The sequence below is a fragment of the Colletotrichum gloeosporioides genome (assembly GCF_011800055.1).
Source record: "Colletotrichum gloeosporioides strain Lc1 chromosome Unknown consensus_30, whole genome shotgun sequence".
Classification (NCBI taxonomy): Eukaryota; Fungi; Ascomycota; class Sordariomycetes; order Glomerellales; family Glomerellaceae; genus Colletotrichum; species Colletotrichum gloeosporioides.
Window position 1 is genome coordinate 398,213 of NW_025544675.1, and position 17,782 is coordinate 415,994.

General features: G+C 52.9%; 5 protein-coding genes across 5 annotated transcripts; 3 read left to right on the top strand and 2 right to left on the bottom strand.

Moving 5' to 3' along the window:
* Nucleotides 1-2,453: 2,453 nt before the first annotated feature.
* On the top strand, nucleotides 2,454-2,884 carry GCG54_00008757 (uncharacterized protein; the record flags this gene model as incomplete). Its single annotated transcript, XM_045408716.1, is given in 2 exon segments — nucleotides 2,454-2,858; nucleotides 2,873-2,884. The coding sequence occupies 2 exon segments, from the start codon at nucleotides 2,454-2,456 to the stop codon at nucleotides 2,882-2,884; spliced, it is 417 nt and encodes a 138-aa protein (XP_045266459.1).
* A 5,123-nt stretch (nucleotides 2,885-8,007) lies between these two features.
* Nucleotides 8,008-8,751, top strand: GCG54_00008758 (uncharacterized protein; the record flags this gene model as incomplete). Its single annotated transcript, XM_045408717.1, has 1 exon — nucleotides 8,008-8,751. The coding sequence occupies one exon, from the start codon at nucleotides 8,008-8,010 to the stop codon at nucleotides 8,749-8,751; it is 744 nt and encodes a 247-aa protein (XP_045266460.1).
* A 212-nt stretch (nucleotides 8,752-8,963) lies between these two features.
* Nucleotides 8,964-14,066, bottom strand: GCG54_00008759 (ABC transporter FUM19; the record flags this gene model as incomplete). The annotated part of the gene is made up of 13 exons (XM_045408718.1): nucleotides 8,964-9,642; nucleotides 9,703-10,437; nucleotides 10,487-10,558; nucleotides 10,610-10,724; nucleotides 10,785-11,144; nucleotides 11,195-11,357; nucleotides 11,407-12,221; nucleotides 12,277-12,510; nucleotides 12,563-12,842; nucleotides 12,890-13,116; nucleotides 13,163-13,691; nucleotides 13,747-13,956; nucleotides 14,052-14,066. 13 exons carry the CDS (start codon nucleotides 14,064-14,066, stop codon nucleotides 8,964-8,966), a joined length of 4,434 nt encoding a protein of 1,477 aa, XP_045266461.1.
* A 726-nt stretch (nucleotides 14,067-14,792) lies between these two features.
* Nucleotides 14,793-15,484, top strand: GCG54_00008760 (uncharacterized protein; the record flags this gene model as incomplete). Its single annotated transcript, XM_045408719.1, has 2 exons — nucleotides 14,793-15,411; nucleotides 15,465-15,484. The coding sequence occupies 2 exons, from the start codon at nucleotides 14,793-14,795 to the stop codon at nucleotides 15,482-15,484; spliced, it is 639 nt and encodes a 212-aa protein (XP_045266462.1).
* A 470-nt stretch (nucleotides 15,485-15,954) lies between these two features.
* Nucleotides 15,955-17,505, bottom strand: GCG54_00008761 (putative D-arabinono-1 4-lactone oxidase; the record flags this gene model as incomplete). The annotated part of the gene is made up of 1 exon (XM_045408720.1): nucleotides 15,955-17,505. The coding sequence occupies one exon, from the start codon at nucleotides 17,503-17,505 to the stop codon at nucleotides 15,955-15,957; it is 1,551 nt and encodes a 516-aa protein (XP_045266463.1).
* Between the last annotated feature and the right edge of the window lie 277 nt (nucleotides 17,506-17,782).

The window sequence follows — 17,782 nt, forward strand, 5'->3', positions numbered from 1 at the left end:
GTTTTGAATATTCCGCAGACCGGTGGTATCAAGTAAGGTAGGAGGCCGGTAAGGTAGAAAAATCAGGTGTTCGGCCAGCAAACACGCTACGAGCAGGCGGCGTCGAGTTCGGCGACGCCTGACGGTAGCAGGCCGTGTTCCCCGGAGGGCCGGTTGGAGGATGGAATGAAGCTATCATCCCTGCGGCGAGCTTGCCCAGCGTGACGGGTCTCAGGGAGGGCACTGGCCGCCTGGGTATCCCCACGGAAAAGGAACAGATCCCTTTGGACAGCTCGGTTGCCGTGGCTCGTGGTTCCAAGGTTTCGAGACGAACAGACCGGCAAGTTGCAGTCGTTCATTGATGCTCCATTAAGGTCCATGTCTCTCCTCGCAGGCGAGGTTGCGAGGTTGGGATGGGGGATTGCGGCCGAAATGAGGAAACGGTGTGAGCCAGTTCAATTTCGGGGAACTCAGAAGATGCCACCCGGTGTTCAGCGCAGCGCAGCATCGGGAACGCGCACAAGGTAAGGTAGGAAGAAGAGGTTCGGCCGAGGGACATGCATCAGGAAGAAGATTGCCTTGAAAGGTTGGTTGGTGGTTTGATGGAGGAAGGCAGGTACGAAGCAAGGTACCTGCCCAACTTACCTTACCTTAAGGTAGGGAAAGAAAGCATCAGGTGCGCCTTTCTTCCTCCCGGGCACTTGGAATTCTGGCAAGCGCGACCCCATCGTCACACCGAGCTGCATGGGCCCATACATCACACCTACCTTACCTGCACCTTCCTACCTCACACTCGTTGCTCTTGCTTCCTGCCTCCTTCCGTGCAAGAAAGCGCCAATGACGGGACCGACCTCCCGGTGTGGCTTCCTTGACCGTGTCCTCACCTTAAATATCGTCCCTGCCTCTTTTGGCCTCTTCGCACCCAAAGCGATCTACCTTACGTACCTTACCTGGGGGCCTTTGGTTCTTCTACACGACTCCTCCCGACTTTGGTTGCCTCTCCGTCTCTCGCCGCCATCATCGTCCTCTCCGACTGCTGCTTCTCACGTCACCTCGCCAACTAATTACCCGACAACCCCTCATTTCCTTCGAACCATCCGCAACCGAGGTGTTCGCAGTGTGCGTGGTGTCTCAGTTGCAAGATAGCGCAACGATTCCCTCCCACCAGCATCCATCACACCCACCGAAATCCCATCATCACGAGCGCCGTCAATCGCCATCCAGATAGGAAGGCCAATAATCTCTCAATACCACCACGGCGGAAACCCGGCGCTTGTCTCGAATTAACAACAGCCCCGAGGGCTGCCACACTGTTCCTGTTTCCCTCTGCACACCATCTGCATCTCGAATCATTCTCCCGCATCCATTGCGCGACTTGATGCTGCTGGAGACTTGACGGACTGGAAACCTCAACCAACAACTCCCTGTCCTGCTCTCATTGCCGGCTCAATTCCCGTCTCGTCTTCGCCATTATTGATGGCTAATCACCCAAGACAAGCCCTACAGCCACCTCGCATCAAGTTTGCTTTTTGCGCCGCTGCAGCATTACATCGTCGCCGTCACTAGCAGTTGCGGCGTCCCAGGACGTGGGAGATCGCCTGTCAGCTGATACCGAGCTTCCTCCATTGCACAAAGGAAAAAGAAACCACACCCGCAACCAAGACATCCAACAAGTCCTCGCTTCTTCCAATTCCCGTGCCGTCACCAGGGACCGTCTTTCCTTGTGTCCCTTGCGCGCCGACGCTTTTGCGCTCTTTTCCCCCCAACAGGTCAAAGCGGCCGAGACCTGGCCCGGGCCTGAGTTTGGGTCACCAAAGTTGGGACCTGTGCGGGTAGCAGAGCATCGCGGTGTTAGAGCGTGCGAAGTCACCGGTTGTGTATCACCAAAAAAAGGTCCCCGACTTTCAAGCACTGTCTCTCGGGCTCCCTCCTCTTCTTCTCTTGCCCTAAAACCCCCCTCCTCGAACTCCAGTCCAAGACAACACCTCTTGTCCGCGACTCGTGGCTACGATCACCTCCGTCTTGCGAAATCCTCCAGCCTTTCGCGCTTTCGCAAAGCACTCGGTGCCAGCACGACGACGAGCCTATCGATCCGCCTCACCCTTGCCGGGCTCGAACTCCGACCTCCGACCTCCAGCAATGCTCTCTGTCGCCTCCTCGAGATCATGACTTTGTGCGCGCTGAAATCGCCCAAACAAAGGCCGCTACGTTTCTCTGCTCCAAGTAAGAGCACATGCTATTCGTCGCATCCGCACACGCAGCTGCAGCTCTCCTCCGCCCCCGACTGTCGTCGACCCCCTCCTCTCCCCCGAACCCCACCTCCGCCAGGGACAAGACTCCGAATTTCATCGACGTCGCTGTAGCACCGCTGAGGAAGGAAGTTCCATCAAGCATATTGTCCCACACCGAAGCGCATCACCTACGAACGCTAGTCGAGCAACCAACCAACTGCGCACGGTGCGCTGCACCGAGCCATGTCGACCACCCATACGAACGCGGTGCCGGACTCGCAATTGGGGTTAAGCTATGAAGAAGTTCAACTACTGCGCCAAGGCCAGGCCGCGCTGGGCCAGGGAGCTGGAGGGGGCGGTTCAAATTCGTCCCGCGCCGCGAGCCGAGCTTCATCCCAGGGCTTGTTGCTGCTGGACAGCACCTCTTTAGCAGCGCTAGGACGGTATTTTGACCGCGTCATGAACCAAATCGAACAGCAAATCATCTACCTCAGCGAACAAAGCCAAATGTTCACCATGGCACAGTTCGACCGAGCAGGCAACCTGATCGAGGGCGCCGATGCCGAAATCCAGCGTTACCACGAGATCCTCCGGCAACTCGACGAGCTCGAGCTCGACTTCGATCGAATAAGACATATTAAGGAGATTGTGAGGGGATACAGATCCAGAGTTGAAGAGATGGAGCGTGAACTTGAACGAAGTAGTGCCTCGTCTTCACGGCACAGGGAGGGACACCACCATTCCTCCCACCGACACGGTCACTCCCACCGCCATGGCCATGAAAGCTCCCGCAGACATAGGCATTGAGTTGTCTGGCAGGCTGCGTACCTGCAGACTTGATGGCCCACGATCTCAGCTGGCAGGAAGCTTACTCTATGGGCGTCCTAACAGTGTGCATGGGGGATAGTCGTCTGAGGATGTCTCATTCATGTTGGGGGTAAAATATTGGTCACACGGCCACCATAAAATCACAAAAGGTCAAAAGGCCCCTCGTGCCAAGCGGGAACACACAGCACCGCGGGAGCAGGCGTCTGAGCCACAATGATGGCGGGGCTTTCGTGTACTATGGGTTGTGCGAAAAAAGGACATCGATGATCAAGACGGAGGGCCTCGCGGCTGGATAAGATGGAATAGCCTCACGGCTCGTTGGTTTACTTTCATGGCGTTCAATTTTCTTTTCTTGCCGAGCCTCAATGTTTCGGCGGTTCATGACGACATTTTCATCAACAACTCGGTTCTTCAAAGCTGGAAAAATACCCATCTTCCTTTGTATTGCGAAAAACAAAACTCAAGCCTCACGGCGATGAAACATGTTTCGATTCTGTTTCGATGGCAAGGCCAGCTTGTCGCTACCTAAGATGACGAGTCACGTTTTCTACTCTGTAGTATTGGTTTTTATCTCAGCCTGATCTCAGCCTGATGGAGGGGGGACGGACGAATTGCCCAAGACTAGAGGCTGACGTCCAATCCCATTCAAGTTTGTATGAAAAGTAATCACCCCCTTTTCGGCGTACCATTTAATCAGACAATTCTATCTTTCTCGACCTGTGTGTCCGCACTGTGTGCAATGAGGAGAGAGAGAGGAGGGAGATTTGCGCCCCTGACGCAGTTGGATCGCAGTTGCGAAGCGCTTAAAACCAAGGCTCGGGGAACCTCGGCCCTAAAGCGGCCGGCGGAATATCTCCTCCCCTGGGTTTTCCATTACTGAAGAATTGGACCAAAGGTTTATTGCTGCTGCATTGCACTTCGGCAGCGTGTGGCGTCATGTTCTGCGTTTTCTCTTACTATCTAATCTGATGCACGCCTGTAAGCTCGGTCGCAATGTGGCAATGCTGACGTCCCGGAGAGATGGCATGGCGAGATGGTCTTAGTGATTTGAAAGACTTATTAGGGGACATGAGATATAGTTGTTGGATCATCTCAACGTTGTCTATATTGTCGTCTATACTGTGGTACCCATGGTCGGCGTCGTCGTCTTTTCCGTTGTTGTCTGTGTTGTTGCTATCGTCGTTGTCGCCGTCACTGTCATTGTCAGTCTTGTTGTTGGTATTCACAATTATCCTCCACATAGCTGGCAATTCTTTGCAATGTGCATCTTTCCGTTGCAGATTTGCCATTTCAGTCATGGCTGCAAGCATATGCATACGGACGCTTTGATTTCAATGTATCGCTGGTGGCTGTATCTACAAGACTTGGCATATAATCCTTTGCTGGATTGGTAACTTCAGAAGAGTCATTTTGAACCTATCGCGCAAGACCATGCGTCATACGACGTTCAGCTGGAGGCAGACGCGCAAAGATGCAGCACATGGTGTCAGCCAACCCGCATGTCTTGGGTGCCTCGTCCTCTCCGTGCTTCGATTGGTCGCCTGGTCTCTGGTTGAACTGGCTCAAGTTTCTTGAAAAGATTGCACTCCCAGAGAATTTCTTAGACCTGAATGGTATCTTGCACACACCTGCCAGACCATTCGTAATTCGAAGTGATGGGTGCGACGTGCTCGAAAGTCGATTGCCCGGACTACATAGACCCGGAGGATGTTGCGGACCCTGATATGATGGGGTTTGGAGTATGAATCTCTTGCAGAAGATGATTACGAGCCGTCAACTGACAGTAACGACAGGTGCTTGTGGCATTCTTTATGCCTGCGTTCTTGTCCAATGCTGTGCTGGGCGTGGCGTATCTGTCTCGCACATTGCCCGATAACATGTATGCTCACTTCGACGAGAAATTGGTGTCGAGGCTCAACTCTACCTTGAAGAGTTGGAGGCGACTCTGGAATTTCTTGGAAAAGCACCCCAAAACATGGACCTGGATGCGAATGGTGAGATACGAGGCGCTGCTTCTTACAATCAGCGACCAGGTACTTGTCGCAAGCCTTGTGATTCTTATCGCGATGTACGCGCAGATTTGCAGCGTCTCAAATCTCACTTTCAGCGTAGCTATCACGCTATCGTACTTTGCTACCGGCGTTCATGCGTTGACTCTCGTCGCCTTGAAGGGGTACTTTGCTGGGCACCAGACACAAGCCAGGATCCGACTAGGCTCGATGGTTTTCATCACCGTATTCCAGATAGCCAGCGTATTCCTCTTCAAGATCGCCGAACAAGGCTACCTCTCCAATCACGTCGTTTGTGATATCAAAGACCCTAACGTGGACTGGGCGTATACCATGTGGAGTTCACTCGCCGAAAGTTGGTTCATTAGCTACGGTCTTTATAACGCCATGTTCAGCATTTGGGAGCCTCACTCGCAATACTGTCCCGTCAACGCCTGGGTATTGGGCTTACTACGACTATCATATCGAGATGAAAACTGTCGAGTGGACAGAGACGAGCTGGTGATTCAAGAAGGACGAAGGCTTGGCCAGTCTCGCGCTCGTCACATCCACAAGCTTCAACAGCATCCTGACGCCATTTTAACGAAGCTGCGCATTATCGTCCCGGTCATTGCGATAGACTTTTCAACATCAACATTCTGGACGATATCAGGCTCTGTATTCTTTACGTTGTGGACTACAGAGATGTTCGTGGAAATACTATTTTACGGACGCTACGAAAGCATTGATGTCAAGTCCCTCCTCGAACCCAAGTTTGGCCAGCTTCTGCCAATACTTCTTCTTCTGGTCTTCGTGTTCAGCTTCATGGAAGCCAGCGGTATGTATCTTGATGGGATGTCAGTGGAAAAAGCTGGAGACTAACGCAAAGGACACAGGGACCCCGAATTTGACAACAGACGTGCCACCTGGATGTAAATCAAAGGCATCCGACACAAACTCCATACTTGATAATAATATTGGAGTCTCTGGAGGTTCTAGAAGTTCTGAAGATTCTCTCAACGAAGTACCGAAACTGAACCAAGGACAAGCTGTCGCAGTGGAGGCATCAAGCACTAGAGAGCGACATGCAGCATATGTCCGTCTCGAAACTACCGACGCGCAAATCGATCACACCCCGGCCGCGAATTCGACTGATACAACTCGCCTGATAGAGCTACAGGCCCGGACCGACACCTTCGGGCAGGAGGCTGGACGTCTTGAGCTGGCCTCCTTCGAAGAGCTCATGGAAGCGATTTACACTAAGGCCCCAAAGTACAGTAGAGTTTTTGTCCTCGCGACGTTAGCGGCACAACTGTGCTTCTTTGTTGCCTTGTTTTTCTTCTTCAACCCGACTGTCACGGCTCTGTTCTGTTTGAAGACCCTCGTTGTCTTGAAACGAATAGTAGTGGGGTTTAGGGGCTTCAGACGGGTAAGAAAGGAGCGGATGAACAGAGAAGCTGATCAACATCAAGAAGATGAGCAGCGACAAGAACAAGTAGATAACCGGAATTATATTGAGGGGTTAACTCCAGAGTAGCCGAACAGGCAGCTGGCAGGTCTTCAAGGTGCATAGTATGGTCGCATGAGTGAAATTCTGGGGATGGGGATGCTCAGGGAGGAACTCAAGAAAGTTGCCATGGGGCCCATATACCAAGTTTGCGAATACATCACTCCTTATATTGAGTACTTATCTGAATGACAGTATGACTACTAATGCTATTACATCGCAAGCCTGTATTGAATGCAATCGGCTCTTGCAAAGGCCCACAAATACTCGTCAGTCTGCCAGAGACTTTTCTTCGGCCATTGAAGATTCTTAGGATGAACATTTACATTTGTTGGTTAACGTGTGCCACGCCATATTCGCTGCCCACGGAGGTAAGCCCCCCCCCTTGACCAGCTAGCTGGCCCCGCGAGACGAACACCAATGGATCACAGTCTGGCTTCAAGAGACGGGATCCTTCTAAGTCGTACTGCCTACTACGAATACCGGGAAAGCGCTTATTCGGACTGACAGACTTTGCTTATCTTGTGCTGCTCTGGTCGTCTTTTGGTATGCTACTGTGCGCGTGGATGATCATATACGTAGAGAGAAAACATGGTCTTGGAGACAATGCATATAATACAGTACCTGACTCCAGAATTAAAGCTTTACTCGACAAACACTTGCTTCCTCAACCTTTGATAAGGTAGAGCTTGCATGCGGCGACAGTTGTATTGTGGGCGACCCAACGGACGCTGACATCCATGATAGAGTTCGGGGGTGAGATCTTCGATAATATTTCTGAGCCTGGTTGACGTCCCGCAAGGTCCTTGCTGCTTTCATCTTCTCAGTCATTGCGTCTCACTTCTTCGTGGTGTTATTCTACTCACAAATTAAAGAACGGGGTCATTGAGGACTAGAACGCAGGCTGATTTCTCGGCGGTTCCTTGAAAACCCCCACCATTCAATTATCGCCCAGTCGCCGCATGGCTGGCGATAGTAAAAGCGTTTACAGCCTGATGACGTGAATTGAACCGAGCCTTTCCCAGGTAGTTAATGACCGCCAGAACATTGTTTTTCCTACATACTAGCTCTGGACCTTTTACTACATCAGTCATTGACAATTGGCGGCAAAAGGGTCCATCGATCTAATTCGACTTACTCCAATTGATGAGCTGCATTCAGTTGGATGAAGAGTTGTTCGTGGTGGGCTATGAAAAGTCAGGGATGCATGCAAATATGCATGCCGGATGAGTCAACGGCGGGCTGGGCAGGTTCGTGAGACGAGCACAGCCCCAACAAGCACTCTGGCGTACGGTGAATGGCGGATATTATACAGCCTCAAATAATGTTCAAACGCTGGCAACCACTTCAAATCCAAGCAAAAACGAACTTGAAGTCTTTTACTCCAACAACTCACATTATACACATCACCCAACCTTCGTGATCATTCATTGCTCACAAGTCAAGTACACCGCATGAGTCGAAACCTGGAAAGATGGAGAATCTGATGCATTACGGCAAATACAAGCAGCGGTCTCATGAGACATCTCGTGAGAGGCACCTTGTAGAACTCGAGAACAACCCTGCGCAACCGTCTATTGTGTTGCTAGGAGATTCTATGATCGAACGCATGATCACAACTGGCCTATCTCCGAGCTTCGACCCATGGCCCTCCACAACTATGATTAGCGACGAAACCATGGCTCAGCAACAGCCACATGCCTCCTCGGCTAAGCCTGCACGGTCACAGGGCGTCTTGAACGCAGGCGTAGGCGGCGACAAGTTCGAAAATGTCATCTATCGACTTACCGGCTCATCAGACCCCTCGAGACCCCTGGGTGGTCTGCTGGATGCGCTTCGGAACCGCAACGTCAAATTATGGGTGTTGCATGTGGGCACAAACAACCTGCATCCCAAGCGCGGGTTGAGAGACTACGATCTAGCTCTACTTCGCTTGATCGTCGAGGCTCTGCTCGGCATGGGCGGGAAGATACTCCTTGTCGGGCTCTTCAGAAGGAAGGATATCAATGACGAACTGGTCGTGAAAGCGAATGAGAACTATCTTGAGCTCGTTCGACAATTTCAAGAAGAAGAATCAGATCGGATAGAGTTTCTGGAGCCACCCTTGGTTGATAAGGATGAGTGTCTGGTAGACCATGTTCATCTCAACGAGAAGGGTTACCAAATCTGGTCCGAGGTTCTGTTTGGGGCAGTCACGAATATTGTTGATGATCTTTGAAATGCAAATCTTCAGCCACTTTATCACGCGTTTGCAACGATGCTTGCCGATACTACCGAAAGAGATCTAGACACAGTGGTCGTCAGGGGTGATTATGAGCTCCTCCACCCCTTCCTTTCAACTGTGATATGGAAGACATTCAGTCATACCAGTTTCCTGAAATTGGACGTCGAGATTCCTATCGTTGTAGGGCCGTAGGGATCACTCCAATTCTACGCCGCGCGACTATCCCATAAACCCTTAAATCTGGAGGTCCTCCCCAACAGTTCCCTTGGGTCTCCAACCTCCACAACTCTCCCCTCATGCATAACGACGACGACATCGTATCCAATGATAGCCTCCAACCGATGCGCAACTTCCACAACAGTACTGTCATCAAATTCTTCCGCCAGAACTCTCCTAACCTCCTCATCGGTACCATGATCAACATTACTTGTCGCCTCGTCAAGCAAAACCACAGGTCCATGCTTCAACACCGCTCTCGCAAGACAAAACAACTGCTTCTGGCCAGCAGAAAGCCCTACCTCGGACATCTCCACCTCCAGTCCACCCCTTGCCTCCAGAGCGTCCCAGACTCGGGTCTTGCGGAGGATGTCGATGAGGTCTGCGTCAGGGGTGTGGCCTGCGGGATCAATGTTGTCACGGACTGTGCCCGGCAAGAGAACAGGGTCTTGAGGAAGGGTTGTAAGGGACGTGCGGATCTTGTTGCGAGACATTGTTGTCAGGGACTCGGAGTCGATGGATAGAGTGCTGTTGGGATCGGTGTCGAGAAGACGGAGGAGGGCCAGGAGGAGGGAGGATTTGCCGCTGCCTGAACGGCCGCAAATGCCGACTTTCTGGCCGGGCTGGATTGTGAGAGTCACATCTCGTACGACGGGATCGGTTTCGTCGCTGGTGAGGAATAAACGTCAGTGGATAATCTGAAACGGAGGAAGAGGGAACAATGCGGACCTGTAAGCTGCAGTCACGTTGCCAATTTGAATCTTGCCGTTCTCTGGCCAAGACGGAGGGGGCATGTCTTTCTCGCACTCTCGGTCTTCGCGAGGGGTGTGCTCAATGAAGTACTTGAGCCTTGTAATAGCCCCCAAGCTTGTCTCCAGCATAGTCCACATCTCGATGAATTCAGCAAGCGTCCGGTTGAAGCTGATGATGTTGACCATTGCCAGACCGATGGCGCCTTTGGTAGTAGTATTATTGAAGTGCAATGCGAAAGCAACCAGGCAGAGCGCCATTCCTGCAACAAAGAGATCCAGGACGACATTCAGCCAGCGCTGGACACAGAAGAAGAGATAGTACGGCCTCTGCGATGCGTCCAGTAGAGTCTGGCTCTCGTGCAGCATGGCCGAACGCCAGGAGAAGGCGCGGAGTGTGGGTAGACCGGCGAGGACCTCGGTGAAGTGGGTGAATAGAGGAGATTTGGCTTCGAGGTCGATGTGACGGAGCTGACGGGAGGTGCGGAGATAGTATTTCTGGAGAAGGTAGAGGGCCACGAAGGAAGGGGGGATGAGGGCAGCGAAGTAGGATGCGCCGGAGGCGATGAGAGCTGTTTCGGCAATGACGAGGAGGAAGGTGTGGAGGGTTGCAAAGGCGGACATGGGAAGGCGGTGGTCTATAAGGGTCATGTCTTGACTGAATCTGTTGAGGGTCACGCCGCTATCTGTCGTTGTGAAGAAGACCAGAGGGGCACTGGGGCGTTTGTTAGTTGAGTGTGATGAGAGGAGATCTGGGTACATACGCGAGGACAGCGTCAAGGAGCATCTGGTGGAGATGGCGTGCGGATCGAGGGACGACAGTGAGCATCCAGAAACTTGAGTTATTAGCATCAAAGTCCACAAGAAAAAAAAAAAAGAAAACTTACCTCAAGGAGACGGCGTTCATGACGAGATAGAGCAAAGCGAACATGAGGTAGATACCGAAGTACATGGCCGGACGTTCGTTCGTGCCCTCTTCTGTCCACACTCGCAGCCAAACCTCTGTAATTGAGAGGTCAGCAAGCCTCACGATCGAAATTTGCATAGTTGAAGGACACTTACGGGGAAGCTTGGTAAAGCCCACATACAAAACGATCATGAATACGAAGGGACCTAACATCCGCCACCCGATGGAACTGAAGTAGAGCCTATAAACCTCGGTGTCCCCTGTCTGTCTCGTGAGCTCTGCCTCGGTGACCCTGGCATTAGTTGGTACTGAAGCCTCTACTTTGATGGTCTTCGCTTCATCTTCGGTCAGCTCTTCGGCATCATGATCGTGGTCTTCTGCAAGCTCCTTGCCCTTGACGTCCTGAGCGAGATGACCCCACACAGACCGTGGTACGGAGTCGAAAGCGATCTGATTACGGATAATGGTACCATCTTCGATCATAGTAATGCAATCGGCAGCATGAAGGAAGTTCACTAAAAGCATGTTAGTCTATAGAGTTAGTATTGCCTGTGAGAAGACTTACCATGACTGGTGGCAAGGAGTACGGTCATGCCAGCCTGTCGAAGAAGACCATTAGGCCCCAACAGGCGTTGAAACACCGCTTTTGAGGTTTTATTGTCAAGACCACTGAAGACGTCGTCGAGAAGGAGCAGCTTTTTTCGAGAGTATACTGCGCGAGCGAGTGCCTGGAAGTCCGTGAGCCACGATGGAATGACGCCGCAGAGACTGACTTACCACTCGTTGTTTTTGCCCACCACTCAAAGCCACCCCGCCAGTGCCAACAAGAGTATCCTCAGCTTTGGGAAACAGAGCAATGTCCTGGTCCAGACTGCATGCGCGGACGACCGCCGAGAACCAAGCGGCATCATAAGGGACTTGGCCGATGATGTTGTCCTTGACGGAAATATTACGCAGCCAGGCGGCTTGGTCGCAGAATGCAACGGAAGAGGTATGTAGAGTCACAGTGCCGGAAGAGATCACCAACTCGCCGAGTATACCTTTGAGGAGTGAAGACTTGCCACAGCCAACACGGCCAACAAGCATGGAGATGGAGCCCTTCTTCAGTACAAGTGAGATATCCCTTAGGATCTCGGTGCCGTCTTTCAAAGTGAACTTCGCTTCATTGATGCTGACAAGTAGCTTGCCCAGTTCGATGGATGGCGGTCTGAGAGTCGTAGCTCTCAATGACTGCAACTCGACCGCATTGCTGGCCGAGACTTGATGCTCTGGGGTCAGGGGTTGCAAGTCTGACCCGTGGAGGCTGGGCGGCAGTCGCGCAGAGTCCAGAGAGGACTTCTCAGAGTTGGTTAAGATCTCCCGCCGGTCTTCGAGTTCGTCCAAGAGAAGGAACTCCTGGATTCGGGTAAAGCAGCCAAGAGCACCCACGAGTTGAATGATGGAAACGATCAACTTCATAAAGGGGGCAGACACGAGAACGATAATCGACAGGGCAGTGAAGGCCTCGGCTATGCTCAAGCCTTGTTCGGCCCGAGTCCAGAAGACGGCGGCGGCGATGATGACCACGGGTGTGATCTGATCGGCAGCTCCAACTGGAAACGTGGTGTCAGTTGTCAGATTACTAGAAGTGAGGTGAAAAGATCTTACCAATCACACTGAGAAAAGTGATAAGAATTCTGAACTTGACGGAGAGCTTCAGCTCCGTGATGCGAAACTTTTGCACTATGCTGGAGAAATGGTCGGCGAGACCCATCATCTTGACACCCTTGATCTGGTTAAGTAGTGATGATGTGATTGAGATACGCTTCTGAACACCTTCGTTCCACGCAACACGGGCCGGGGCCATGCGCGCAGATAACTTTGTGGTAACCGCAGTGCAGACTTTACGTTCGTTAGCAGCGGCTTGGGAAATGGGCAGATGAAATTTACTCACGGAGCCCGGGGACGAGAAGGAGGAAGCAAGGTGGTCCGACTTGACGGTACAGGAGGTAGATCCCAATTGGAAGCTCAACAACCGCAGGCCAGATATCATGGATGAACGTCAAAGACACGGCGATATTCTCAATGTCGACACTCATCAATGTGACTGGCGCGGAGTCTTTGATCGCCGACGCGTCTAGGTCCAAGGTCTTCTTGAAGATGAGCGACACGAGGCCGCCGCGGAAGAGGGTTACGAGCTGGAATGTCATGTGCTGGTACCAGCATCGAGATATCTGTGGCTGTTAACCTATGATGCGTAGGGGATAGATGAAAGACCCACGGCAAGTCCGACGTAGATGCAAGCCGTAGCGCCGACCAGGCCGGCAGCTGTGTTCCTTGAGTCCTCCCCCCACGGGCTGCCGACGAAGTTGACTATGCGGTTGACGAGCAGCGGTTGGGCGAACGTGAAGCCCGCGAACAAAAGACGGGGCAAAACACCAGCAAGGAAGGTGGTTCTGTATGCCCAGAACGTGCTGATGACCAAGCTCCATTTGCTATCCTTCTTACCTATGCAAAGTTAGATGACATCTGTAGATGAAACGGCGTTACGCACTTGTAGCCCACGCTCTGTCTAGCATGCCAAGCAGACGCGCCGAGTCAAATTTGGGGTCGATGGAACCCAGATCCTCAAGACCGATGAGAAGCCTGAAGCCCTGGAAGAATAACGAATTGAGCCACCAGAAGAGGCTTCTGCTGACGACACCGGTAGTGGATTCGACAGCAACATCCTTCTCACTGCTGGCCAAAAGAACTCGCTTGGGAGTCTCTTCAAGGGCGAGAATGACCACCTTGACTACTAACGAGGCGGTAAAGACGCCCGCGACCGAGTTCAGACCGTCTCTGAGCCATAGTGTTCTGGCTTGCGCGATGTCGAGGACGATGGTAAGAAACAGATACAGGCCGATGAGTGCCGAAGGCCTGATGGAACGCTTGTGCTCCGTGTAAGATAGGGCACCGAGGGCGATTGCTTCGATCAAGCCCAGCGCGCTTTCTGCGACCGAGGTGCGAGCTCTGGGTGTTGATGGTATGGACCATAGTGCTATGAGAACGATCTGGAGGCATAGGAACACAGAAATTGCGACCTACACGAATTAGCTCATTATACGAAACCTGATTTGCCGTAGAATTTGATATTACCAGTTTCAACCACAGCAGCTTTCCTGCTCGAACGCGGACGTCATTGCGAAGCAACCAGGTGATGCGAACCGGAGCAAGGAGGATGAGAAGGGCGGTGGGCAGGATGGACAAGATGCTCTGCTCAAAGAGCACAGTGAAGTCAAAGTAGCCGTTGACCTGCGGGCCGAAATAGTTGTCGGCGTCGCTCATGATGTCAGTCACGCTCAGAGGCTACGTGACTTACACTTGGGAAATGGTCAAAAACATAAGATGCGCTGGGAAAGCGCGTTGCGACTAGCTAGATAACCAACGGTTTTGCGAAACACGAGGTTCTTATCCATTCGCCAAGTTATCAGTCGCATCCCCTGGCGCAGGATTCCAGCTTCCTATTCGAGCGCGCTGATGCTGATCGGAGGCACAGTGTCCCAACTGCAGTTGACAGCAGTGACCGATTTGTCCAATCACACATCGCCAATTGCGAGTAAGAGACACGCGTACTGCTGGCTTCGTTTAGAAATTGTGACGGTCGGTGCCTCTTGTTCACTTATCAGCGGCTGTTGGGGTCTTGGTATCTGTGCTTCGATGGATTAATATCTTTGACACGAGTCTTGGAATCGCACGTCGCTCTGGTAACCTGCCGTTGTGTCTGTATTATGTCTCTTTGGGCTGGTTGTCTTCTCAGCGCCTTGAACTGACACCATGTCGTGACCAGGAGCGGCATTGCGCAATAATTTCGCTGACGTTGATACTTCTACAATAAAGGCTTGCAGTCCTAGTGGTTCTATCGTCCCTACCAATTTCATCTGTCATGGCCCTGACGTCTCTATTGGCCTCACTGGCCTCAAACACCTCTTCGCCCCGAGGCCAACTCATCAAATACCTCGATGGTCTGGCCATCATTCAACAAACCGAGTCTTCATTCAACACATGGACCGATACGTTTGACTCACACCCAGATTTGATGGCCCTAGGGGCAATTCTTGAAATTTTCACACGAGTATTAAAGCCTTGCATCGCACCTCTTTAATTGCTCCGTTTCCCCTACCAAGACAGCAACATACATCAACATGATGGAGATTGACGAGCCTTCGCCTAGAAACGAATGTTCCTTGGGCACGACTTTCCATCGATTCCCCCAACTCCCTCCGGCCATTCAACGAATGATATGGAAAGAGTTCTACCTCATCCCACGGCAGTTCCTCGCGCATTGGGAGGGCTACGAGGATCTTATAGGTAAAAATACTATCCTATCACCCTGGGATTTATACCCCGTTGCCCCAGGCTGCAACTGGAACGCAAAGAGTTACTACTACTCCATCGACAACACCATTGATCGTATGTCGAGGTCCGTGGCTCGCGGCCTTCGCAAGCGGTTCGGATTTCCCACGTATCGTCGCAAGAGCCTAGACCCCTGGTCGTTCTCGCAACCAACTGAGCAGGGCACTAGGTCGGACGTCATGATCAACTGGGAGGTGGACTTTATAAACCTGGAAACGGAGACTCCTCAAGTGGATCTGATCGACGACTTACCGCATCTTCAGTGGCTCAGATACATCGAGAACATCGTCGTTCAAACGTGGTTCAGCGAGTGTAAGTCAATCATCGAGAACATGAACGGGCTCACATCAGAGAACAAGTGGCTGCTGGAGATGAGGCACTGGCTCCCAAACCTCAAACTCATGCAGCGTGAGTTCACCAATAGGGCGCCAGTCGTTCTCAACGAATGGGCATTCTTCCAGACAAGCTATCTACTTCGTGAGGCAGAAGATACCCCGCCGAGCTGGAGGCATACAAGGCAAGTTGCGACTGACCTCCATTGGCATTCCTGGATTTTTTCGCCCAAGACACCTCAGTGGACTTCTTTTCTAGAAAGATTGCAAAGTAGTGGTGTCGAACTTCGACATGTGATGTCGCAGGAAATTGAGTTGTACAACGAGGTGTTGGGCAGTAGAAAGCTTTTTCAAGGGCTCGGGCAAATCGAGGCGAAGGAAATGGAATCGTGAGATATGGAAGCTGCGACGCCAGGCCCCCTTACGTGGGCTACTCCAAGGTTACCCAATGCATAGTGCCTGCCCATGTAGTACTTTACGAGTAGTTTAAGTAGTACCATCTTAGAATGAAATAATGTCACAAGAAAATACTATTCGTGTAGTTTGCTGGCGTAGACCCTCCAAACGCCACGCACTCGAATGCATCTGCGGCGGCAAGGATACAAAGAAGTAGCCGTATCTACGGCTTTCCCACAACACCCGCAACTTCCAAACCACCGTCCTTTGTCCGTGTCCTCCCAGACTCAGCTTCTTCCAGCGCAAGTCTGGGTCCCTTGCCAAGCACCTTCTCGCGATGCCACTGCCCGACGAACATACCCTCCGGGTCAGCCGCGTTCCTCACAGACCGCCACTCGGCCAGCTCCCTGCCGTAAAAGTCCTCCACCGCCTCGCTCGCGAGGAAATTCTTGGCCCAGTGCGGCTTGCCCCCGAGATCTTCCATCAGCCACTCGAAGGCCTCGTAGTACCGCGCCCGGCAGGGCGGGTCCATGAGGTACGGCCGGTACAGCGTCGCGTTCAGGTACAGCGTCGGTCCGTCGGGGGAGGTCGGGTCGAGGTACGGCCGCACGTTGGAGGTCAAGGTCGTGTCGCTTACGCGCACCTCGACCGGCGCGTGGACGTAGAGGCCTTTGGCGGAGAAGGGAATGTTGTGGGGGACGTAATCCGGGTCCGACGGTTTTAGGTGGTTTAGCCATGACGATAGACGGCGGAGGGCCTCGGGGCCCCGTTCGAGCGGGATGGCCCACTCGTTGACGAATTGTGAGTAGAGGCAGTTCATGAGGAGCGCCTTGCGACTGGGTTGGACGGCGGAGATGGTCGAGCCGTTGGAGAAGCCGTATTGCATGCCGAAGACGAACCACTCAACCATGGGAAGGATTCGCGGCACGTACTGCGCCAGGTATAGCAGGTTGTGGTAAACGTAATATCCCAACGCGCCATCGTAGTTCCTCCTCGGTGGCTCGACAAGCTTCTCGTCCGTCTTGTCCGCCCTCCAGACCACTGCTCTCCTGGTGTACGGGAACCACCACACGCGAACGAACTCGCTCTGCGTCCACAGGTCCTTATTCCACGCGTTCAGCATCTTGACGTCTGTATCGATGGTCTGCGTCCATCTCAGGGTGAAGGAGCGCACAGCGCGGAAGGTGATTTCGGTGATGATGCCCAGCGCGCCGAGCGACAGCAGCGCGGCGCGGAAGAGCGCGGGGTTCTCGTCGTGCGAGCATATCTCGGTCTTGCCGTTGGCGAGGGTGATCTTCAGCGCCAGCACGTCTTCGGACATGAGCCCGTGGAAGAGGCTGCTGCCGTGGGTGCCCGTCGAGATGGCGCCGGCGATGGACTGCTGGTTGATGCTGCCCAGGTTCGGCATGGCCAGGCCGTGGCGCTCGAGCTCATCGCAGAGGGCGTATAGGCGAATGCCGCTCTGGATGATCGCCAGGCCCGAGGACTTGTCCACGGACAGGATGCGGTTGTAGTTGTCGAGGTTGACCAGCCAGCTCGAGGTGCAGGTGATGTTGGACGGCGAGTGGCCGCAGCCGGTGGTCACGATGCGGCGGCGGCATTTGCGCGCGAGGTTCACCACCTTTTCGATCTCGGCGAGGGACTCGGGCTGGATGTACAGCTCCGGGAGGGAGTAGAAGGTCTTGGCCCACGTGTGGTGGACGTGGTTGGGACGCGCGCGAAAGGCGATGTCGTTGGAGCTCTTTTCGAGCTCTTCAAGGATGGTAGGGTCCATGGCCCCGGGTGTAGGAAAAAAATCCTGGGTGAGGTCGAATCTGTCCGTTTCTTGCTTTCTGTGCAACTTGATGGCTCAGAGATACTTCGCTAGGCTGTCCACGTTCATCAAGGTTGGCGCCCAAGGTCAACTCGGCGCTCGGCGCATTCGGACAACCATGGAAGCAGCACAGGTAGATGAAGGACGCATGGCTAGTGAGGGAGAAGACGGAATGTGCTAAATTTCTACCCCAGAACCGCGGGGTTGGTGTAGGCAAGGGCTGGAAAGAGACGGGATG